Genomic DNA, 26,785 nt, shown 5'->3' with positions numbered 1-26,785 from the left:
TTATGAAGGGTTAAGGTCATGTGTTAGATACAAATCTGAACTATCTGATTTTTTTGCATGCACGCAAGGCTTGATGCAGGGTGAGGGGTTATCTCCCTTCCTTTACTCTTTGTATGTAAACGATTTGGAGAATGAATTTATTAATACATCATGTGATGCACTTTTTCTAAGAGATATTTCTCTGTTTTTGTTGATGTATGCTGATGATACTGTTCTTTTCTCAGAGTCAGCTTCTGGGTTACAGAAGATGTTAGATACTTTGAAACTATATAGTGATAAATGGCAATTATCTGTCAACATAGAGAAAACAAAAATCGTTGTATTCCGAAATGGTGGTAGAGTTAGTTCAAATGACAAATTCTATTTTGAAAATAATGTAATAGAAATTGTTGATAGTTTTAATTATCTTGGTGTCACGCTATACTTTAATGGTAAGTTTACTAAAACTCAACTTAATATAGCTGAACAAGGACGTAAATGTATGTATAAGATTTTGAAAATATGCAATAACTTAGCTTTAAATGTTGAATCAAAACTTAATGTGTTTGATGTCTACGTATCGCCTGTCCTTAATTACAGCTGTGAAGTGTGGGGTTTTAGCTTGGCTGATCAGATAGAAAAATTACACATTGACTTTTTAAAAAGAATCTTGTATGTTAAAAAGAATACCCCTACGTTTATGTTATACTCTGAACTTGGTCGTTTACCTCTGCAAATTACCTGGAAACTAAGAATAATTAAATATTGGTTAAAATTAACCAAGACTAATAATTGTATTCTAAAGTCATTGTATGACGACATGATTGTTTGTAATCATAATAGCTGTAACTGGCGGTGCCAAGTTAAAAACTTACTAATGTCTACAGGTTTTGGTGATGTTTGGTTAAATCAAAATGTTGTTAACGAAAAAGTATTTTTACATAATTTCAAACAACGTCTCACTGACAACTTTCTTCAATCAATGAACGAGTTTGTGGAAAACTCTTCTAAATGTTATCTGTACAAATTCTTGCTTGACTCGTTTACCTTACAATATTATTTAACAAAATCAATTCCTGTCGTTTATCTTAGGCTTATTTCCAAGTTTCGAATGTCATCCCATCGTTTACGCATAGAAGAAGGCAGATATTGTAATACCCCAAGGGCCCATAGAATTTGTCTACATTGTAACCAAAATCAAATAGAAGATGAATTTCATTTCATTTTAATTTGTCCTCTATACGCAACTTTACGTAAAAAAATTATCAAAAAATATTATTGGAACCGTCCGTCGTCCTATAAACTTGTACAGTTGCTAGCAGTTCGTAATAGGAAAGAACTTTGTCATTTAGGTAAATATTTACAATCAAGTTTACTATTACGCTCGACATAATGTGCATTGTTTAATTATCATGTGCATGCTTTTTCTTTTTATCTCCAGATAAAAACTGATTACTTCTTACTTCATTTGATTGAGATTCTTCCAATCTTTCAATCATGTACATTACTTCAATTAATCATCTCATTAATATTTTTCTTTTGTCATTTGTATTCTCATGTGCGTACAACTGTCCGCCATCTATCAAATCAGCTTGTCTTGTACAATGTAGGTTATGTTACATGTTATTCAATATTTGTGTAATGTTTTCGACACCCTTATTGTACATGTACACATTAATTACTCTGTATTATGCTGTAATGCTTATGGGCCGTAAGGCTGAAAGTGAATAAACAATACAATACAATACAATGACCCGTGGGGAGATATTCCTGAGAACCTTTAGCATAGGCTTGCTTCAGGCCGAGGGTTAAACAGTCAAGAATGTCACCCCTCGGGTTGAGATTTTCCTGTCATACTCCCATCAAAGGAGCCGATAATGTTTCTCCCATCCTTGAAAACATTGATTTCCAGCATTTGATATAAGCTATCTGTGGGTTTTTTAATGTGATTTGCATATGAAATCTCTCATTAAAGTATGTTGTTACGATACATTTCATTGTTCACCTGACACAATCGTAATTTTTCCTCTTTCGTGCTATTTATCTTACCCTAGGTTTCCTCTTTCGTGCTATTTATCTTATCCTAGGGGTGTCAGGTGAATCAAACTCTAGCGGTGACAGAGGTGGTTGAAATTTCATTTCAGTAACAATTATCATAATAATTTCCCTCAAGGAGGCCTGTTGGTAGCGGATCTGTTGACCCCCCCAGCCCCCCANGATAAGTGCACAGGGACCTGAACATTTATTACAGCTATATTTTGACCTAAACTTAGGTCCAAATATAGCTGTAATACTTTCCCAGGTCCTTGTGGATAAGTGTAGGTATTGAATATGCATACTAAAGTTATGGTAAATATTACATTCTGAAAATTGGTTTTACATCAAATGGTATTGTCAGTACGGTTAAGTTTTTTTTTACCGATCAACAATAGATAAATATTTTATATATTAACGCATACCATTATATATACCCGCGGCACATTGTTGTAGGTCTATGTCTGTTCGAGTAATGTCCCTTCGACCTGTGGTATATGTTTCTTATAAACCATATACGAGCTCTTGTATAAATATTGCATTCAAGATTCAAGATTCAAGAAGCTTTATTTAACGTCGCATATACATGTAACATAATAACATTAGCACTGTAGTGCTATTCTTGCGACAAAACAATTATAAAATTTAACAAGGATCACAGTACTTATGAATAAATATAAAAACAGAACAACAATTCAAATTAGATATGCTAAAATTATACAGTAAAGCATATGATATCACACTTGAATATCACACAAGTGTTACAAAAGACAAGTTAAGACACAATACTAGTGTAATGTACATATATGCTAATGTAGCAAAGAGTAAAAATTTACAGGATATACACAGTGCGAATTAAAAAAAGACAATGAAGTCATAAATAGAAACAGAGCTGTAATTATGATATTGTAAAAAAGTAATGATCTTTTAAATAATGGAGCTCAAATCTAAAATAAATATCAATTATATAATAAGTATATTACTTAAGTATGTTAAATTAAATAACACAAGCAGCAGTGAAATTAAATAGTTGTAGTATAAAACACATATTGTTTTATTTAAACACAGGGTTGACATTGCTCTTGATTAAGTGTTTAGTTATCTTTTAATACACGTCGGCCTAAAAAAAACCAATTGTATAAGGTGATATATGTATGTAGTATAATGCAATATGATATTTAAATCTGTAGATTTAATCACCATTGTATATAGTATTCCTATGCTAACGAACAGACGAGATAAATCTTCGGTTTCTCTTTGAAACATAGGCCCACATAACGAGCCTTGGGGACACCAGCTTACAATTCGGAACCTACATGAAACACTGTGTATTCAGAAACATCAATATTCAACAGATGATTTTCAATTTAAAAAAAAAACAAATGTCAAACTTTGAAAACTTTTGGAAGAATTAAAGAATTATCACACGTCTCTCTTTCTTCCATTTTCCATTTTTTTGGGGGTTTATCACATAATGTTATGCATGGCCATAGTTATAACACTATCGAACAGATATGTTATATATTTAATAACACCATTACATACATTTTGATACGTCACGTAACTAAAAATGACGTCTAAAGTTATGCTTTTATGATTTTTAATATCAAAATGCAAACTGGCGGTGTTTTTATACAAAATAAGTGAAAAATATTTTATTGAAATAGTTACATACCTGACTGCAGCTGTTATTAGAAGTGTTCCATCCGTCACAGAGGGTATCAACCCAAAGATGTAACACATATCCTCCTTTCGACAGCAGGTTATTCAGTTCCCTACTGTTCGACTTTACTTTCAGCTACTTTCCTTACGTCGCATCCGCTACAATCGCGATGTCCTCTGTCTTTATTCTTGCTCCCTTTAGATTAGTTTCCACGATTTATAAGGTCCAACATTCTCCTGCAGGATTGTACCGGAACTCCACTACAGGCCTATTCTACTGGAAAACTCGTTGCCTGCCACCATTTTCTTCCACGTAATGTTGTTATTTCATCATATTTTCCCTTCTTCTAACACCTTATCAACCAGAGATAGTCAATCTCACTATTATCGGCTTCTTCATACGAGTTTACAAATAACACTTATAAGGACATAATGTCTAATACCCAGGGAAACCTCTACGTCCTCCAAAGATCCACTCTCATTTCTTGGTCATTCGCCTTTCCAAGAATACTGTCAGTTTTAATTATTTTATTATCTTTTCGTCCTTTAGAGAATGGAATGCATGTTAACACTTTCCTGTACTTCTGGTTCCTTGCTCTCTTTCTTGAAGGTTTGCGCCAGTTGGCTTAGCACCTGGGGTGTCTCTAGGAAGACAACGTATGCTTCAGGCTTTCTGGTCATCCGCCAACCCCCACCTGTATCAATTTGTTGTTATTGGTTAAACTACAGCTGTCGGATGTATACCTCCAGATCTCTGACCATGTCATCTTTTTTGCCGAGTTCTCCAGTCCACGTACCTTATATCCTGGGTTTTCTGTCGGGTTTCCTCTGGCACAAATTCCATCCTCTCTGCTTCATGAGCCGCTACCCATCTCTTCGTTTTCGCTGTGCATTGCTCCTGCCGTTAAATCACACAGTCACAACCATATCTTGATGTCTCGGTCGAATTAAATAAACAATAAATATAATAATTCGAGGTTCTTATAAAACCTAGTTCGTAGGTCGTCTCAAAGCGGTCCACAAATTATTATCCGTGGTTATAGGGGCCTGTGTAAACAGCCAACATCTTTCTCAACTCCCTGGGGAGCATACAGCCGGTGCTGCCATTTCGGCGCTCACAGCTAGCATTCAACAATTCTATCACTGCCCAATCACGAACTCATTTACAGTTGAATAGACTGGAACAATCGGAGTAAAGTATCTTGCTCAACGATACAACACAGTACCGTACAGTGACTCGAACCCGCAACCCTTCGGTCACGAGCCTGGCTTCCTACCGCTAGACTACCCTGCTTCCTCTGTTACTACCTTCCTTGATCGTCTCTGGACTCTTTTAAAGTCAGGATTGGTCCCGCAAATGCGATCTTTAATTCTTCAACCTTTGTTATTGACAGTAGATCATATAAAAAAAAACTGTCGAAACTAATTCCATAATAATGTTGTGACACATTTTTTGAGATTTATTTTGATTGTTCGACAATGACTGTATTACAATTACTTGCCTTCATGAACTCAGGTAGTCAGTGGGAGGAACTATGCTATTTACTTCATAGCAAGTGTTGACAGTTCTGGTACCCTAATTAATGGTCCTGAATAAATTGAGAGAAAAACTGCGTATGATACACTGTTATATGTATCCGTTTTAGCTACAGTACACACGATCACCTGCGGTAAGTCACGGTAGCAGAGTTCTGCATTCATAACATACGATGCAGATAGACTAGGACTACGTTTGCAGTAACAGATTAAAAAATAAACAGAAATGTTGTACATTTGTTTGCACCTGTATCGGATACATCAAAGGTACCCATCTGTATATACCTCGATACCCAATATATGTGATGACATCAAAACTCGACAAGGTGAAATATTGTGAATCTTTTTCTCATTTCTATATGTATCAAAATTACCAGTGGATTAAACAAGCTTGTGGAGCAAATAAACATGAGTTTGTGACATGTTGTGTGTACCTTAACATTCTACAGAAAAGAAAACAAAATGTGACAGAGATTTTACCTACAATGTTAAGCTGTGAGAAATATATCCTGGTATGATGCCTGCTAGAGGGTCTCGGTATAAGTTGGACATTGAACTACGATCTCCTCTAGAGCTAGGTACAAAACATCTGATAATTTATATGTAGAAATGCATTAACTGTCAATTCATGAAAAAACGTTTTCAGCTTGTAGTTTTTTATTTATATTATCCCAAAGGGAGATCTTTAAGTTCTGGGAATTAAGTACACCTACTTTGATTTACACAGGTACATGTTTGCATAATGTGAATAAATAACCTCTACCTTTTACCTTTATATGTACCATAGCCCACCCAAACACGTTCGACAGTCGTCATATGATGGTTATTGAGAGGTAAATACTCCAACGAGACAACGACCCATCCTTATGCTGAAGAGTTAAATGCTTTGTTGTTGGTTACGACAATCTTGACTTTCGCCACAATAACCTTTTTTTTTCTTTAAAGCGAATACTTTGACGAACTCTTATTGAAACTAATGCACTATCCCCCTACCGTGAGGGTATGGCAGTGAAATATCAACCCGAGATGGGAGATTATTTTCTGTTTAATCCCAGGATTGCTTAATGCAATATCCCTCTACCGTGAGGGTATGGCAGTGAAATTTCAACCCAAGATGGGAGATCATTTTCTGTTTAATCCAAGGATTGCTTAATGCAATATCCCCCTACCGTGAGGGTATGGCCGTGAAATATCAACCCGAGATGGGAGATTATTTTCTGTTAATCCCAGGATTGCTCCAAGCCCCTTGGGTGAGACATTAAAGAACATCACCCTGAGAGTTGAAATGTCTCGTAATCTCAACGAAGGGGATGATCCTTTTTCTCTCATCCTCTCCATAGTATAATTGAAAATTTCGTTATCAGCATTTGTGACGTCCGCGTATTGTAATTATCCACGAGTCATCATTGATTCCATTGGGGATGGGAGAGACGTATTGAACGTGTAAAACGGGAGGTAATTCAGTGAACGATGTGAGAATATTAAATTTGTTAGTTCAGGGTGACCAATGACCTGGATGTATGGATGCCCAAGTTATTTCTGTAAGATGAATAAGCTTTAACCTTTAATGGAACCGTATCAAATTACAAGAAGTATGGCAGACGAGTTTTCAGTGGCATGCTCTGTGATTTAACTGAGGTTTGGGATATATTTTCTTCTCGTGTCCATAATCTGATGTTCCATTGAGATGTTTTGTAATTGCTGTGAGAAGGTCCCATCACTACACCGAAATGTCAGACTCTTAAAGTGGTCATATCGTATCCACGTTCGATAAGGAGACATTTTGTTTAAAGTTCAGATTGTCGTTTTCATGGTCAAAAGGGTCCTTTTTTAAAAACGTTATAAACGGCAAATATAAAAAATAACGGAAGAAAACTGGGATCAACAAAACAGCAAGCAAATAGATGAAAATATCAAGAATGAAAAGGATGGAACCACAAGTATAATAGAAGAAACGTTACTAAATTGTATATTTATTTAAATGTTCACGCACGATCAACACAAAGTCCGGAATACTCTATTTATCCCAATAATGTCAGACCATGATATCTATCAACTGTATACAGGGGATGCCAGTGCTATATACTGTTATCTATACAACACGACTTGTTTATAGCTGAACTGCTGATTGAACACACGGTATTACCCACAGATAGGCTTACGTATGTGCATGTATTCCTCGGTCGATTTCTGTCTGACAGGAAACATTTGAATAACACTGTATCTGGTGTTATCCCCTTTTCAAGGAAGCGATAAAAAACACTATTATGTATATTTGTATGGGACAAACTGTTAAAAAGGCTACGGCCATGGGTACCACGTTGTCCTTTTGTCACGGACAGAAATAATTGTCCATACTGTACACATTGAATTGCTTGCTGCATTTTCAGTATCACGTGTCTTTTGTGTCCTTCGTAATGAGGGCAAATTTGTCATCATAGCGAATATTGACACTTAGCAGAAAATATCCAGAAATAACACTTGAAAGCTGAAGTTAAAACGTATAAGGGCGAAAATTTTCCCGGGCGAAAGTTTTCCGGTAAACAGTATGACTTTTATTTATAGTTGTAACAATATCCGTTTGCGAAACATCCGGTTTTTTAGCAGTAGCATAATCCACAAAATAAATCCTTAATTTTATTCATGTGGGAAAAATGCTACCCAATCAAACTAGTTCACATTCCATTGCTCTCAAGCGAACTGTAAGAGCCTACCGTCGACTGCGTTGTTGTGCTACGATTTGAACACCGGCTCGAATACATGGTGCGCGTGATCTTTGGTGCAGACTGCGCACGCATCGTACTAAGTGACGTAGGTCTGGTCAGTCTATCCACTATTTTCTGTAATTGTTGAGAATTCGCTGTCCGCCATGTCCCTGGGTAGTGTTTGGACAGTTCTGGGTATCGATATTTCATATACGGCCGTTCACGGAACTCCTGTAGATTCTGTTTGCTCAAAGATTCATATGACTTCCTCTCACGTGACCAGAGGACAGATCTCCGCGCAGACGCAGCAGTAGGTCGGCACACGGAAGTATCGATGGCTCCCAAGTTAACTTCGGAAAGTCGTGGACCAAACACACTTCTTCGAATCGCATCCTTGTCAATTTCAGTCTGAAACAAAAGAAAAGTGAAGTTTAATTTTAATCAAATACGCAAATCTATAGCATCTTAATGATTTTCAAATGAACATCAAGTATGTCTTTTAATCTTTGTTTTAAATTAAATATGATAAAATATGCGTTCAAAAGGATGAGTCATCGAGCATGATCATAGAAGGCATATTTATAAGTGACACATTGCTATGCTTTGAGTATCTATAATGGGTAGGTATCTTCTTTTCATAACACTGTCTTCCCGACATTGCCATTAACATAGGACGAGCAATTTAGATAGCCAACCCACACTCAACAATCTAAATGATAAATGTATGGCTGTACCGACTGACAAATCATCTAATAATTTGATTCTTTGTATACACGTTATGACCATACTTACATGAAAAACTTATTTGGCTAGTATTATAACCAAGGAGACCCTACCACCTGTTAAATGGTCCAGTTTTTCAAAGGACGTTATACAAGCCAATCATGTTTCTGTATTAGTGTTTCCGCATGCTGCCAAACGATAAAGATACGAACCTGCTAGTTTGTATTGGATTTCTAAGCTTCTCAAGAATCTTTATTAACAACGTGTTATCGCTTGCTCTATTAGCTGCTCAATCAAGCCAATATTCAAACCTCCTGCTACCCTTTTTAGTACCAATATGGCTACAGTCGTGTTGTGATACTGTATACTCGAGAAGTTAAATAAGTAGAACGTGGATTTCAATCGAACCCTGAACATTTTCTCCTCAAAAATGTTTCATTAACAGAACATTTGCTTTTGCCAATATATACACTACATTATTGCGTAGCACTTGTTATCACGTTATCACAGCTTTCTTTTCTATGAAAGACGAACGACGATAAATGTCTGATAAAACACAATTTGTAAAAAACAAGACATATGCCGGGATGAAATATATAATTGAGTTCCTGGTTGACAATAGGTTGTTGTTGAGTTGGGTGGTAATATCTTCCAAAAGACTTTTCATGTGGTCTAAATTGTACCTCGCTCATGGTCGACGTTTCGTATCCAGCTGAGTTTGTTTTACAGTTTACCAGAACAAGTGACAAAATGAATGATACAAGCAAAGCAAGAGTTTAGACTGTCCTTCTGAAAATCACTTCAAGAAAATGCAAAGTTGCTCCCTCTTTTGTTGAATTGGCTTAGCTGTAGATAAGCATTCAGCACGGCGTGGTATGAAGGACGTCTTATCCGGGAGAGGCACTATATCTAAGATTTATTCCAGTTACATGATAAAAAAGACAAGAATTAATGAGATAAGTAAGGTCAAAGAGTCTATGGGCACATTTAAAATGGAAAATCTTGTCTAAATATTTCCGTCTACATTCCAGACCTGGCAAATAAAATGCTTACATACACTAGTATATGGTAAGTCACAAAAAATCATTTTCACTTCGCAACATAAACTCTTTGGACCATTTCCAAATGTGTATTAAAATTATGACACAAGCTTGAGAGCTGTGGTGATACTCATTCGCTGGCATTAGGCTCATGTATCTTATGTCAATTTAACGAATATAACAATATGTAATGTGTTTTAAAACTCTACGTAGCTACACTGAATCAGTAACCATGTGATTTATAGCCAATTTAATACAGACTCCATATTAACTTAACTGCTTCCCCAATTACAACTTTCGACAATGCTTGTAGTCTTCATTTGCCTAAATATCTCACGATATGTGCGGTAATGTGTGTTAGTGATATGCCTTCCCTTTTGTATTTTATGTACTTGATATTACGTGTATCTGATGTGTTTATATGTTTTCTGAATTCCTATACTGTATTTTGCTCCATTATTTACAGTCGGTTTTAAAGGCTGGTAAAATATGTGCTACTTTATTTATTCACGTACCGACTCAAAATTAAATTAACTTTGCTTGAGCAGTAAGACTGTGAAACAGTCGACAAAATAATCAAGACTGATTGTCTAACAATATCTTATAATCATACCGTACGAATACCCTATAATGCTATCAAAATAAAAACATTTTATAATAGATATGACAAAACAACCATATGTTGCATGGACTAATTTGTTATATACATCAGTACCATAGAGTACATGTTGTTATAACACTAATGCATTCTAGCTTAATTCTAAGTTCAGATTTGACATAGATTTACATGTTGACTGTCGACGATGAAATATGAGACGCTTACCCTTCCGGAACATCTGAGTCTTCACTTTGTTCATTGTTTGCCTTTGTTTTTATGGTTTGGAGTTCGAATGGTGGTAATGTTAACATTAAAATATTCTCTTCATTATCCGACTTTCATAAAGAAAATTTAGTCAGTGAAATAATCGTAAAGTAAATAAAAGTGTTGGAAATGCTTTCAGTTGGCACTCGTAGAGAATATGAACGCCATTGAAATTACAGAAAAAAAATGATATCACATTGATATTACAGGTTGGAGGCAATCACTCTTTTGACAAGGATTATAACACTGCTGTTAATCCCAGGATTATTAATTATAATTAATTAATTATTATTATCGGTCAATTAGTAACGCTTCCTTAAACAAAAATGAATTAACTACGGTTTATACCGACCGAATATTCTCCAAACCCTATTCCGTCTTTGCGTATTGCAGAGTTATCTTCTCTTTAGAGCAGGTATTGATTGTTACGTCATTGGTTTGTGCGAGAAAATTACGTCGTTTTCTCAAAAATTGATGACGTTTCTCTCACAAACAAGTGACGTAACAATCAATACCTGCTCCCAAGAGAAGATAACTCTGCAATACGCAAAGACGGAATACCGACCAAATATTCTCCAAACCCTATATGATCGCCATACTAGCTTAGTAGTGCGGGAAGAACTAGGTCCAATATTTACAAACCCCTTACACTTGACAGTACCGTTATAACTACAACCTTACATTAAATGACAACTCCATTAGGTTTAATGTTACACAATTGACTTTTAAATCAATACCTTCCCTCTATTAGTGTGGTACAATTATACGCTAATACTATAAAAACAACATTTACATGACAAAATGAAACTTAACGTAATTTGATTTGCTATTTAACCTAAATCCTTCTGAAAGATAAAAAATCGATGTTCTTGTTTGGCGTTTTATGTCGTAAACAAATTGTAGACTGAAGTACGTTTCAGGTAATAAATGGCTACCTGATAAACCTTTTCAGACTATTAAAGTCAATAAGCTTTCCTTTTAACGAAATATGTAAATTAATAAAAGGGACGCCTCGGAGTGTGTGTTTAACAACAAAACGTCCTCTTAATCAATAATCAAATATAAATGTTGTCAGTAAGTCCTATACAGCGTGTATAAAGAAAACAGCTGTAAAAAAAGTTATCGTGGAGACCATCTATAAAAAGATATTCGTTAATCATAATTTATATACTGTAAGGTGCATGCTATTTTGTAATTATTTCCCCTTCTGGTCAAAGATAGTTTAGACCCATTTGTATTTCCAACGTCTCGGCCCCTAGCATCACCGATGGGTCCTAGACGGAAGAAACTGCTGTATGATGCAGTGTATTTCATGGTTGGCTCACTGTATCTATTACAAAATTTCACAGGTGCAATCACGTATGTGTATTACGTTCATCATTTAACAGTCTGACCTCGGATGGTGTCTTTCTGTTGTGCGCTCCCATAGTGACAAGCTCCCTAAAAGGTTTATAATCCAGATGACGTAACGTAAATGTACACTACGTTTTACATTATGAGTTTTCTGTGAATAGATTTAAACACACATTAAACCCGTTGCTGGGAACGCAATCATTATCCGAATTTTATTTTTATCTGATAAAATATATCATAACATGAAGGAATCGCGATTTATCAATAACATATTGTTAGCGACTTGGTTGAGGATTTAGTTCTATTAAATTATAAACGTATTATAAATTTCATAATATCGAAAAATAAATAACAGTATTTTGACAGAGACCATGTTTGTTTATCCCCCTAAAATGGTATTGAATAGTCTCACCTTAAGCAGTGTAAGAACAATATGTCTCCTCATAGCCTCCGTGAGGGACGCTGATCCCTTGTACTCCTTCATACCCACCAGTTACGTCGTCAGCCTCGTTCTGGACAGTCAAATATTAAAACTCCACAACGGAGAGGAGGATAACTTTAAAGTCAATTGTAGTACGCACGTGCTTGTCTTTATGATAGATAGAAGTTACACGATATTTTAGAGTTCAAATGCTATCGATTTTTTAAAATTTAAAACCCGAGATGGACGATTGTGGATCGTTAATTAGAGTCAGGTATACATATGTTTTATTGTCAAGACAGGTGTGAAATACCTAAAGTGAGGCGTTTTAAAAACAAATCAATAAATATGAATACTATGCAAAACGGATCTAGCAATATAACGTAACGCCTAGAACCGACAGTTGTTTTTGTTTTAGTATCACCACACTATTCCACCATGACAAATAATGATAAGAAATAAGTTTTATTACAAAAAGAGAAGCCTAGATTTGTATTTACTGTACAGGTAGATAGTGGACATGTGTAGGTTATTTAGGATTCCTGATTCTCCTCGCAGAAGTCATTGTGACAGGAATGAGCCTGGCTTTAGGTATTGACATAACACTACACCAGTCAAATACACACACTCCAAAATAGATTGCACTTCAAACATGATGACGCTGGTAGCAAAAAATAAATCTTCCACTTGCAAATATCACGTAAGTCTTCTACTGTTTGTATACGACTATAAGTGTCAATACAAGCTGATGTCTGCCAATTAAGATTTGCAAATACTCAGTTTTGTATTGACAAGGCGTGGCCTGATAGTCGCTACCGACAGCCTGTAAATGACTGTTCCTAACAGTGAAAATCTAACAATACTTGACTTAGGGTGTCGACAGTATGTGTAGTACTATATCTGGGGTTTATGTAAAATATTTGAAAGGTAGCTTCATTTAATGAACTTGAATAAAGAGAAAGCGCGTCTCAATGTTAAATATTTTAATGCCAACGTTCAAAAATGGCTATTTGAATATCGTTTAACACACCTTCAAGTTTATAACATAAGTTCGAGTTAGAGGACGGATAAAGATTAATGAAAAGCAAACATTGTTCAGCAAACCCAGCAAACCCCGAGCATCAGCAGCAGATTATTGTTTTAAAGTGGTACTTCTAGTTACATCTATTTATAAGTCATATTAGGGAATTTTTTTTCCCCCGTTTGGGATCGAAAAATATTGACCACTTTAGAATATCTAACTCTTGCGAAACATTGAGTCTGAGAAGATAAAATATATCAAGACCTAAGTGCAATATTGACTTGCCGAAAATAAAATCAGAATAAATAGATTGAAAAATTATTAAACTATCAATATAGTTAAACGTTGCCTTTTTAAAGAAAACAATATCGGTATATGACTGATTGCTTAAAATAATGTCTCTTTTATCTTATTTCATTATTGACCACTGTTGGTTTCACACTAGAAGAATTATCAACCTTAAATTTTGGCAAGCAGCGATATGACTATTTCTGCAACTTGCATTAAAAATCAACACATGCAAAGGTTAAATGCAGCATATTAAATCATTAGTTGGGTGTTCATGTTGTAATGATAAGAAACGTCATTTTAGTATAAGGCTTATAACTTTCCGCACAGCGGAACTTGGAACATACCCCATTCAGATCTTCCGCATCGATGGTAATGGGATTCCAGACGGAAGAGCGCCGCCTATCGGACGTCCGTCCATTCTCCACGCCGAGGCTCATCTTGTTGCTATGAGACGGAGGCAGGACTAAGTGAGTCGTCCAAGGGTCGCCTCCTTATGTTACGAGAACTCTGTCATTGCCTCACTTATATTGTTTCTTTTCCAGTCGTCTGAAATGAAAACAGCCAAAATTACCAAAAGAGTACAATTTGACTAATACAGAAAGCAATAAATGTGTGATACAGATAATGGACGATGTTTTATTGGAAGATACCTGTCTCGTCTCATGTAGCAAAACTCGTTACAATGTTTGTGTTTGTAAACAATATGGGCGCGTTATGGTACAATGGACCTTTCAGCTGAGCGTTTTTTTGGAATAAGTAGTTACTCAAATTTAAGTCTAAATGATTTATCTTGATTGAAACCCGTGTCATCAAAACTAGTATACAGGGGGCTATACCAAGGAGAAAGAAGCATACAAATAGTAATAGTCAAAGTGGATATTTGGTCTCCCCCATATTTCATTAAAACAGCATATGGTGATAGCTGTTTTACAGGGAGAAGTAAAAGAGTTAATGCACGAAAAGCAGAGGTCCATGGCTTTGTCAGAGAACTGGTAATACCATCCCTGAGTTTGGAAAGGTCGCAGCCACTACGCGAGCCCCCCAGGAAAACTTGTAAATCAAGGTCTTTTTCTTAACCATGTTGCACACGTAAGGCAGACACTTGCCCATACTTAATCTAGTGCCATAAATGCATAGAAGTATGAAACACTTCAATGCTATTACATTTATCACCAAGAATCTTGTCACACTTACACTGAAAGAGACGGATTCTTTATGGGATTTTCCGTGTTGTATCTTCTTGGAAAAGTACATCTTCATATAAGTTATGCCTTCGGAAAATCGTGCATAGTTTAGTTATTGCAAAAGATGAGAGTTTTTAGGACTGATCTCGCAAATGTAACAACAGTCAGTATATTGGACACTAAGAGCTAAAACCAATGTATTCGTTACACTCAATAGTACTGTTTAATGGCAATTAAAGTTCGTGCAGTGAATCAAAACATTATTACCTGTATTTGTGATATCTAATCAGGAGACGCAAAGTCCACCTATCAGAAGTATAGCACTATGGCAGAACAATGCAGAAGCAAAGGAGTTGCCTATGGCAGCACACAACGAGGCACGACAGAAATAGGAAGTACAGTCTAGCGAAGTTGTAATAACGTGTTATGTTCACCTGGAAATGCAAACTTAAACGGCCCTTCAACAAATTATTAATAACTTTGTTTTCCTTTTCAGGTTCGCATGATTTTATATTAGTACTTACTCTTTCTGAATATTTACCCCCATGGCTCTTTCAGAGATCGATTATCTTTCTCCAGATTGTCTTTTCTATCAGTGTGACTGTATTCTACTGCTGTTAAAAACAACAAATATCGAATAAGAATGTTTCTAAGTTTGTCTGCAAGCATAGACACATGCTATGCAATTTTATGAGGGCTTCAATAAATGCCTGTAATTGGCATTGCACCGTATGAAAATTATACCGAAAACTGCTCTTGCATAAATGACTCTGTTGGATTTTTATACCAACGATCACTCGTAGGATTCCCATGCATGACGTAAGAATGCACTACGAATTAAGAACATTCATGTTAGAATTATCGTAATATCGTTTGCGTAAAAACTAAATTAAAGGGTATTTAGGTGCGCTTTCATTTTAGCTGTATTCTACACGTTTATGATTTAAGATGTCGTTCATCCTTTTGACACTTAGTACCACAGATAAGTTCTGAACTGACGAATGTACAGTATGGTTCAGTAAAATATTTTTCTTGTTTGGTTCTCTGCATTGATGATATAATATTAAGTAGGTTCTTCCTTCCTTTGTTTTTCTCGTATTTGTTTGGCTTCTTCTAGTTGAAGTATAACTCAATGTTGCATGCTACAAGTTATCTCCATATCCGCGGATTGATTTACTATTATTCTTAGTCCCCGGTATTTGCCGTAACCTTAATAACCACAGTTATCTCTTTCGAGGAGTGGCAAGGTTCATAATATACACACTTTATTAATTATTTAATTTAAAATAAACAAGTACTTCTCTGAAAGTTCCGGATCAGGCTGTTTGGAATCGCATTGCGTTATACATCGTGTAGATAAAGAAGTCCGAGGGGAAGTATATAACCGTTAGATTGCCGGACATGTAAAATAAGGACGTGTGTCGTTACTTTGTGACATTTCCGTACTGACATCCTACAGACTACGGTAACGTGGGCTTACCTTTGTCAACCTGTCTTTGATCGTTGGCACTGACATAATTAGTATACGTTATGACTTTGTCGCGTGTCATTCGTTGACCATGACAAAAAACTATGATTTCGAACAGCTTACATATATATCATTAAATATAACGTCACTTTGATTCAAATAAGAAAAGTAAAGTACTGCAAAATGTATCAGAAAAATCAATCAATGTCTCAACAATACCCAAGTCTAGAGTTACCGTCAATATCAAGTGTGCCGACCTCTGTAGTGACCATTTTACGCTTTACACGTTTCCTAAAGAAGGAATTTATTTTATTATTCACGTTCAAGATGGCCACCTTTGATAACGTCAAATTGACAGAAAAATTGTCGACCGTGAAATGGACAAGGTGTATTTTTACAGGTATGTTACGTGTTTTGCTATACGGGTCACTGACTATTTTGACGACGATGACGGAGTACACCACGAGTAAGTTACGCGGACGTAAAACTATTTGGCAAGTTCACAAGTCTTACCGTAATTAGGTACATACATATTTTTTAGTATGTGTTTACTTATTAGTTTTGTTTGCTACTGATTTTCGACAGATTTTGTCCTAAAACATATCCATAAGGAAGTTATTAAAGAAATAACATATTTTTACTACAATGACTTCCCGTCCTGACCCGGAAATTATTATCAGCATACTGCACTGAAATAGGATTTCTTGGTTTATTTCTTTTAAACATATTTATTTGTTTGGTTTTCACATGTTTCCAAAACTAAGCATGTTGACTACTTTACCTTTGTTTTACCCAATACAGAGCACCAAAATTCAATTTTCAATCAAGTATTTCCATTTGCTTCTTTGCCTAGAATACAACACGCACTGTTATACCTCTCATGAGAGAGTAACCCCGGGAATCAATGGACTGCATAACTACTTTTAAGCACCCTTCCTTTCAGAAGTAGTTTTGTCAAACGGTCAAGGGTTTGTTCAACCTTGGATGTAGTTGAGTTTTGTTAAAAACAAAATGGCCCATTTCTGATCGCTTTGATGAATACTATGGGTGAGATTTAGTGAAACTATATGTGTTCGATACTTTTTTGAAAAACAATGCTTTGTCTATTTTTGGTATAAAATCGACGGAGATTTGTTGATATTTTATCTTTATCTGAGTGTTGCTGATAATAAGATTTATTTGAAGTTGTAGATAACCAATTAACTGTTTGATATCGAGTTGAAGTTTAGTTCTGATATAAATATATATATATATACTAATAAATGCTGAAGATTTCCCAGTTCTAATAGGCTAACCTTTATTAATCCGTCATGGCCGTCGACTGACTCTGACATTCATCTACTTATAAATCCTTATGACATGGAGTTCAGATTATAGATTAGTAAGATACACGGCCTTGTTTAACGGAGAACATACAACACATTCCATACAAACACACAAGTCTTTGCATATAAGTGCTATTAAGTTGACGAGATTATGTCTAACGCCCCTAAGTAGTACAAACCAATTACTTCGTTATTAATAACGCACTAGAGATATGAGAAGGAAATATATTATATGGTTTTTTTTACCTTTCGATGTTGATGTTGTTGTACGGAATATAACATGACATATTTTACTGTTGTTCTAGTTGTTGTTATTCGTCAAAATTATTACTGATTTTCCTTATTGTACTGATTCTGCTATTGTTGTTGTTATTATTTTTCTTCAATATTTTAACTGTAATAATTTATTGTTGTTCGCCAGTATTATCACTGGATTTGCTGTTGTTGTTGTTGTTGTTGTTGTTGTTGTTGTTGTTGTTGTTGTTGTTGTTGTTGTTGTTGTTATTCAGTATCATTACTGTTGTAACTATTGTGTTGTTTTGTTATTTGTCCTCATGAAGCCTAAAGCATTGCTGATGAAACCTAGTTTGTTCTGTTGTTGCCAGCATGTCCTCCTCATTTTTATTTTGCAATACATTATTTCATCGTTTTTGCTTTGGACCGTCAGTACTGTTGTTGTTGGTACTTTTGTTTTTGTTATTTTTATTTTACAATGCCTTGCTGTTGTTATACCTGATGGTAGTGTTGTGTTTTGTACATTTGGATTTTGAGTGATATAGTGTTAGGGGGAATTCGGAGGGTGCACTACACTATACACGCAAATCACGACTCTCTGCGCTTTGAGACGTCAAATAAAAGAAACAAAATAACATGCATTACTAAAAGCTTGAACGCTTTTGATATTTGTCTATATTTTGCTTGTTACACATATTTTTACATTTGTTTATATTTTGTCTATTAAACATTTAACATTTGTCAAAACACATTTAGCATTTGTCACATATTTGGCCGTTTCCTTTTCTATAACACTTCTGGCATTTGTCCATAACACATTTGTGTATATTTTGTCCATAACACATTTTACATTTGTCTTTTGTCTGTCTTCAACACATTAGACATTCGCCCTATGTTTGTCTGTTATACATTTGACATTCGTCCTTTGTTTGTTTATTAAACATTTGACATTCGTCCTTTGTTTGTCTATTATATATTTGACATTCGTCCTTTGTTTTTTAATTATACATTTGACATTCGTTCTTTGTTTGTCGATTATACATTTGACATTCGTCCTTTGTTTTTTAATTATACATTTGACATTCGTTCTTTGTATGTCTATTATACATTTGACATTCGTTCTTTGTTTGTCTATTATACATTTGACATTCGTTCTTTGTTTGTCGATTATACATTTGACATTCGTCCTTTGTTTTTTAATTATACATTTGACATTCGTTCTTTGTTTGTCTATTATACATTTGACATTCGTTCTTTGTTTGTCAATTATACATTGGACATTCGTCCTTTATTTGTCAATTATACATTTGAAATTCGTCCTTTGTTTGTTTGTAAAACATTTGACATTTGTCCTTTATTGTTTATTAAACATTTGACATTCGTCCTTTGTTTGTCTATTATATATTTGACATTTGTCCTTTGTTTATTTTACATTTGACAGTCGTCCTTTATTGTTTATTATACATTTGACATTCGTCCTCTTTTTGTCTATTATACATTTGACATTCGTCCTTTGTTTGTCTATGATACATTTGACATTCGTCCTTTGTTTGTCTATTATACATTTGACATTCGTCCTTTGTTTGTCTATTATACATTTGACATTCGACCTTTGTTTGTCTATTATACATTTGACATTCGTCCTTTGTTTGTCTATGAAACATTTGACATTCGTCCAATGTTTTTTATTATACATTTGACATTCGGCCTATGTTTGTCTAATACACATTTGAAATTCATGCTTTGTCTATTATACATTGACATTTGTCCTTTGTTTGTCTATTAAACATTTGACATTCGTCCTTTGTCTATTATACAATTGACATTCGTCTAATGTTTTTTATTATACATTTGACATTCGGCCTATGTTTGTCTATTATACATTTGAAATTCATACTTTGTCTATTATACATTGACATTTGTCCTTTGTTTGTCTATTATACATTGACATTTGTCCTTTGTTTGTCTATAATATATTTGACATTTGTCCTTTGTTTGTCTATTATACATTTGACATTCGTCCAATGTTTTTATTATACATTTGACATTCGGCCTATGCTTGTCTATTATACATTTGAAATTCTTACTTTGTATATTATACATTGACATTTGTTCTTTGTTTGTCTATTATATATTTGACATTTGTCCTTTGTTTGTCTATAATGCATTTGATATTTGTCCTTTATTTGTGTATTATACATTGACATTTGTCCTTTGTTTGTCTATTATACATTTGACATTTGTCCTTTGTCTGTCTATTATACATTTGACATTTGTCCGGTATTTGTCTATTATACATTTCTCAGGCATCTATTATTTGCCTTTAACACCTTTGACTTCTTGTCCTTAGGAATCCGGCAACTCCTGGCAGATCCAATGCAACACACCATGTTTAAGTACATCCCAAAGTCCATTGTTATATTTGGCAGAAAAACTAATTGTACTTTTTGCTGAAATAATTTAATGTTGGATTATTATGTAATTTAATTGAATACACATTTGTATTTTGATATTTTGTTACGGACTTGACGTCTGGGTCCTTTAACCCACCTGTCACCCCGGCGACTACAAGTACATTGAACGCATGTCCCATATCAATTTGATTAATTCTTGCAATCATTAAAAAACATTAAATCAATACCTAACCTGATATAATACATTTTAAACAATATAACCTGAACAACATAGCCGTGATTGCTACATATTTTGTAATGGAAATCACTGTGGGTTTGTGATGTGTATAAGTTTGTAAATCGCTGTGGTTTTGTAGTGTGAATAATTTGCTATTGTGTATCAAATTGAACAATGGTTGGTTTCAATTTACATATCCCGTAAAATTTCCTCCTACAATAACACATGCGGAGCAAAACAGCGTACCCCCACACGCTGACTGAGACGGCCTTCTGTAATCAACACCGTCCTGTGGCCCCTTTTCTATATTTAGTAGGTTTGTATTAATGGCGTGGGACGAAAATGTCTCGAATTGAGTTAAATATGTGTCATATTTTCCAATATCTACGATACTGGGTTTTAAATGAAATAAATGCAGCTGTATACATTTAACTCTGATATCGTCTACGCGAAAACAAGACAAACCTTGACCGGCAGCGTATGACTTGATTCGGAAATAGCAAATACCTTTTTTGTTCAATCAGTTAAGGCCATATTTGATTTCAATTTCACTCATTTCCATTTTACATATTTTCTATTTTTTTGCCAAAATGTGTTAATAATTTTGTTAATTTTGGATAAATAATTCGTGCGAATACCAATAAGGATGTCGGAAAAATGACTGAAAGTTATCTTCAAGTACTTTTAGCATCAAAAATATAAAACTAGTGAAAATGACCTACAGCAAACGCCAATGTCTTCAGGTATTACAGGAAGATGTCGGATAGTGCCAAGGAAAACAAATGAACCAGATTAAATTGTAGAAAAATAGTTCAGGCCTATTTTAGTCGCTGCAAACTTCCCTAATCGGAGACAGCAGTACCTACATCAACCTAGACTGATATGAGCATAAAGGATGCAATTATCATGAAAGAAATTTGGAGCCTCTAGTAGTGACGGAATAATAACACTGAATTCTAGGCGTTTCTTCACGAGCACACACACACACACACAACGCACGTGCAAATGATAGATGTTCCCATCAGTAATAACATATTAAAAAGATAATCAAAGCACTTAATACAATTGTGTGATATTCTTCTTTGAAAATTCTCATACACAGAACTTTATCCTTTTTCAAAGCAGTGTGCTCAGCTGATGGCAAAAATAAAAATACTCTTACCTAAAACAAAGATCAAAGGTATTTCACGTGCTCACTGGTGAGGTGTCCACACTAGCTGTACATGTATCTCCTAGTGTTATTAGACCGCTCGTTAATGATCTAATAGGTATCGATCCCCCAGTTAATTGTCGCTGTGATTGACACCTTTAATGGACGGCGTTATATATCGGTCTGAAGTTTGAGGGATACCACGTGGATAGCGCTTGTCTCTGGCATTGTAGTATGGTTAGACTTAATTCCCATTGTTGATCGTGGCATGTCGTTAAAAGTTCAAACAGATTTCAATCAAATCGGAATATATATTTAACTTGATTGGAGCACGGGATTAAGCATTGTCAGCTTTAAACAATATTAAATATCTCACCGTATTAATTGTCCCATTGAAATGTAACAAGATGCATTTACCACATTTTGGTACCAAAGACCAACCGACATGATTAATTTAATTTCTCTACGTGTACGATCTTAGATATGAATGACTAAGGTATGCTAAAGACGATACAAAATAACACTTGTTTACGGTGACATTTAAAGTCTTAAAGAGATACACAGATATAACTCAGACTATATAGTATGTATTGTGTGCGTCATTGTATGATACATGTGATAGTAATTTAATTACAGATATCAGTTCTTGTTTACGTCACAGAGAACTGGCCGTTCATACAAACTTGCCACAAACCTGTCAATCAATATAACAGGTCAGAGATAAACATATCTCTATAATTTGATATAGATAGATACTTACATGTACCACTCTGTATCATACTAATACCAGTTATTTGATTTTAACAGACAATGGTTGTTGATGATATTTCCCACTTCGGTTTGTGAAAAACAAGATAAGAACGGATGTATTTATATATTGTAAATCTATTTCTGAATATATGTCAAATTTAACGACACTGCAATATATCTTGCAATTCTTGAACTGAGATAACCACACCTTCACAATTGATATATGAAATGCAAGGATAATCTTTAGCCTGCAAAACGTAGTAAAAAAGGTTGCCATTAATACCTCCCCTATATTATTGGCGGGACGACATTTGTTGCTTTTGAGCTGATTGTCTGACTGTCTGTTGCGCTTTTTATTTCTGGACAATAGCTTTACTTGGTGACCATGCCTACGTATTAGAAACGCGGGTGAACAATTAATGTTTGTGATTGCTTTTGAGGTCATATCAGATATAAAACATTGGTCAAAGGTTACGATATCTGTTACTGAAAAGATGATTTTGGTTTTACATGAATCGATGGTCGATGGTCGGTCATTCTTCGAGTGGAAAATAGAAATATATTATGAGGCTCAATATGCTAAGTAACGAGTTCACTACTCATGGCTCTTGGATATATCAGAAAAAACGTTAAGGCTGCTCATCTGTTGGACCATCTGAGGCGATTCATGTATAGTTCTAACGAGCTCGAGGCCAGTTATGTGAAGGCTCTACAAAACAATAATTGTTTTGGGCACTAGGAGGCGACTAAAGTGTGGCCACTTCAAGATGACTAAATTGTGGGCCATACGAGGCAACTAATGTGTGACCAGACGAGAGGACTTATATGTTGGTCGCACAAGGCAGCCATTGTTGGACCATACGAGACGACTAATGTATGGTTTCTACGAGGCGACGGTTGCATGGGCCAGACGACCAATGTGTTGGCTTCTAAAGAGACATATATTGGCTCTACGATGCGACTCATGTGTTGGCCCCACAAGGCGACTAATATATGGGTCCTATGAGGCAACCAATGTGTGGGCCCGACGAGGAAGCAAATGTGTGGACCCTACCAATAGGCGAGTACAACGAGGCGACAAATGTGTGGACAATATGAGGCGCCCAGTAAGTGCGCACTTCGAGGCGACTAATTGGACTCTGCGTGACTACTAATGTGTGGCCCTTATGACTGGACACGTACATACCTGATCCATTTATCATTAATGCCCTCTAGATTAAGGGCACTGTTGATACCATATTTGATCTGGTCCACATTTGCATATATATTTGTTGTCTCAAAGCGCGTAAAAAGAGAGGCATTAAAGACAGTTATTTGTAGAGAAGTGACAAAATGCACACACTGAAATTGATGGTACCTTATCCTGTCGTCACTTCCGACAACAAATATATTGGCGCGACATCGTAACACCCTACCCGTGTTACAACCTACCTCGTATTAAACCTCACACGGCTTCCCCTTTTCCATATAATGTGACTGCTAAACCGCACGCAAATTCGCGTAATGGAAAATCTGGATATAAACTAATGACCCGTTTCGTAACTAACGGGAAAACGACAGTGACATCTGGTCAACCTTATTGGCCGGTCTCACCCTCTAGTGATCCAGAACCTTGTTGTAACAAAGTACAGTCGCACGGGTCCTTATGGTGTTAGGACTTAAGATTTAAGGCCTTTGTGTATTATGTGACCAAACAATAGTGATAATGTGCTTATGAAAGGATATTTAAATTTTGGAAAGTATTTCATTGCTGTTCGACACGATAAAAGCTTTAAATGGCTGAAATACAATTAGATAGGATCTTAGGTACCTAGCTACACGGTGAAGACTAAAACGTGTGTGGCCGAAAATACGTGAGCTTGATCAAATTAATCACATGAAACGTCATCTGTTTTATGTTATTTTACTTTCATGTAAGGCATTTCCTTAGCTCATAAAACACACGGATGTCAGAGAGGTATTCATAAACGTGACGTTTATTGATCCAGGCTTTTGTTGGGACTTCATCAGAACGGAAGTTGGATTGTGTATATTCATACCGGTTGTTATGGATATTAAAACGCTTGACATATATAGATTGGCAGTTTCATTCAAACACTTTCAAGATACAGAGGTGAGTTTATTGTGAACATTGAGTCGAATACAGAATGAAACGATGATATTTTTATTACATTTATATAAATATTATTGCACATGACTCGCCGTACATTCGTAGAATTGTGTTGTATTCTGAGCTCAGGTGAAAGTTGCGGAGGACTAACGTGTATTGGTTTAGCTGATATAGAATTATTGACATCCCGGACCGTTAGCTGTGTTATGAATATTTATGAAACATCACCAGCAATAGAAAAGGATAACTATCCAATGAACCGCGAGTCCAATGTAGGTTGTATTGTGCTTGACCCTGGTCAACATCGTCAACGATTAGGGATGGTTCCGTATTGACATTAAAAATATCCCTGTGTGAATCAGTGAAGGCCGCAAGTCAACATAGAGACACATTTGGACAGAAGCATCTGTATACATGGTGAGTAAACATTATCATCGTTCCGTGTATTGGTTCTCCACGAACAGGAAACAGCTATTAAAACAGTCTGAAGGTAAATTCGATATCGTTAAAATCTAAACTTTGAAACTCTATATAGACAAAATCGATTGGATCAAAACAGAAAGAGACGGAAGTTCGTTTTGATAAACACCTGACAAAAGAAGAGAAAAGGGTCGACAAACAACGCAAGAGCACTGCACAGAACCTCCGGTGCGTCTCAATTTAGATTTGTTGTCTCCCTTGATCGATTCCTGCCATTATGAAGGACACCGAAACACGCGCTCGGTCGGCCCCTGTTAAATCCATAGGAAAATTAGCAAAGGAGGCACATGGTTATGAAACTATGGAAAAGTTTCAAAGACATGACCGACTTATCTTTCCGGGAGAAAAGAGGAGGGAGTCGACTGCTTCAGTTTTAGTGGAGTTAACTACTCCGAAACAAACGCGCCCAAAAAGTGCGAGCAGGCGACAATTCTCGAATGAGGATCTTGAAGACTATCTCGACGTGCAGAAAAAAGTAACCAGAGATGAAATGGACGACATTGTGTCACGACTAAGTCGGCCTACATATATCAGCAGTGTTCGCGTGACGTCTGCAAACGTGCGGAGAGTATGCATTGAAGAACAAAATGTAAAGAAAAAAGTTACAATCCAACCCGCGGCCAGTCGGCGGCAATTGGATCCCAACCGATTTCAGGGATCCAGGAAAGTGAGCCGACAGAGAATGGACGACATGGTTAGCAGACTAAGTCAGACAAGCAAGCGACATGCACAACCGTCCATCCAAGAACGTCAAGAGGTAAACCGGAAAGCGGGATCACTGTGTAGTTACAGGTGGATGGGTATCCAGAATTGCTGATTTAAACAGGATGGATATACTGGTGCTCTCATATAACAGGATTCTGATCATTTATTCGTAATACCTGTAATGCCGTATGTATGGGCTCTAGCAATGAAACTAGACATAAATGTCGTGCTCGATTTAGGGTACGGTGCCATGGTGTAAAAGTGTTCGTATCGAATGTCGAATGTACACATGATTAATTACTGTGTTTTATGTTTATTTTATTGAGAGCAATGAAGAAGACTTCTGACTTACAGAAGGACGGAGAATGCTGACCACCAGTGTTGTATTTGACTCGGCTTGGTGACCGCTAGCTACAGCGGTATTATGTACTATTAGGTTCAGAAAGAAGGAAATCGATAAGGATTTCTGATGTGTGAAGAAAACGTTTTTTTTTCTCTCACAAATCAGCAACTGCCATCATGAAGCTGGTGACTAAAAATATTTCAGATTTGAAGCTAGTGTATCTAAATTTAAAATAAAAAAAATATCATGTGATAATTTATTAGAATTAGGACTTCAATGAGTTTGACCTCATATGAAATGATGTTGGCGAGGTTCTGTCGAGCTTTAAATACTGGATACATTTCGTAAATTCTTGCAGAAATGGAAACAATTTTAAGCTCTTATTTGTCATATTTTGCCATAAAGTTTTACATGTGAATATTTATTGTGAAAACATTTTTTCTCAGACTATAGTAAAGTCGTCAAAGTCGCAATTTAGGCTTCATAATTCTGACGTCACAAAGTTTTGACGTCATACATATTGTCTTTATCCTGACGTCAAAATGGGTGTAGGTAATATGCAAAACATATCAGCTTCATATATTCTCTGCATAACTATAATCATGTTACAGAATTTATTCGAAATTCGAGGTAATTTCATTTGCAAATGTCCATGTTCACTCACTTCACCAGCAAGCATTCTGCAATATTTCGACATTATTTCATCTCAGAAAAGACAATTAATGTTATACAATTATGGACGTTTTACCTGGTGAATATGCCGAGATATTAATTGGCC

At 35.7% G+C, this 26,785-nt stretch overlaps 1 protein-coding gene across 2 annotated transcripts; it reads right to left on the bottom strand.

Moving 5' to 3' along the window:
• Positions 1 to 7,171: 7,171 nt before the first annotated feature.
• LOC110452886 lies at positions 7,172 to 22,113 on the bottom strand. Of its 2 annotated transcripts, XM_021501615.1 has the most exons (3): positions 21,632 to 22,113; positions 13,972 to 14,173; positions 7,172 to 8,324 (listed from the first exon to the last, which is right to left on the bottom strand). In XM_021501615.1, exons 2-3 carry the CDS (start codon positions 14,062 to 14,064, stop codon positions 7,887 to 7,889), a joined length of 531 nt encoding a protein of 176 aa, XP_021357290.1. In that variant the 5' UTR covers positions 14,065 to 14,173; positions 21,632 to 22,113; the 3' UTR covers positions 7,172 to 7,886. The 2 variants fall into 2 exon arrangements, with proteins under 2 accessions (XP_021357290.1, XP_021357291.1); XM_021501616.1 differs by lacking the exons at positions 13,972 to 14,173; positions 21,632 to 22,113 and adding an exon at positions 12,307 to 12,404.
• Between the last annotated feature and the right edge of the window lie 4,672 nt (positions 22,114 to 26,785).

This window comes from Mizuhopecten yessoensis, unplaced genomic scaffold (assembly GCF_002113885.1).
Source record: "Mizuhopecten yessoensis strain PY_sf001 unplaced genomic scaffold, ASM211388v2 scaffold6967, whole genome shotgun sequence".
Lineage (NCBI taxonomy): Eukaryota > Metazoa > Mollusca > Bivalvia > Pectinida > Pectinidae > Mizuhopecten > Mizuhopecten yessoensis.
Note: the sequence above shows the minus strand (reverse complement) of the source record. Positions and strands in the feature narration are given on the sequence as shown.

Coding starts and splice junctions, on each gene's coding strand:
- LOC110452886 (XM_021501615.1), bottom strand. CDS start 14,064: ATGAGCCTCGGCGTGGAGAATGGACGGACGTCCGATAGGCGGCGCTCT. Junction 8,325..13,971: donor ATGCGGAAGATCTGAATGGG/GTATGTTCCAAG, acceptor CTTTTGTTTCAG/ACTGAAATTGACAAGGATGC.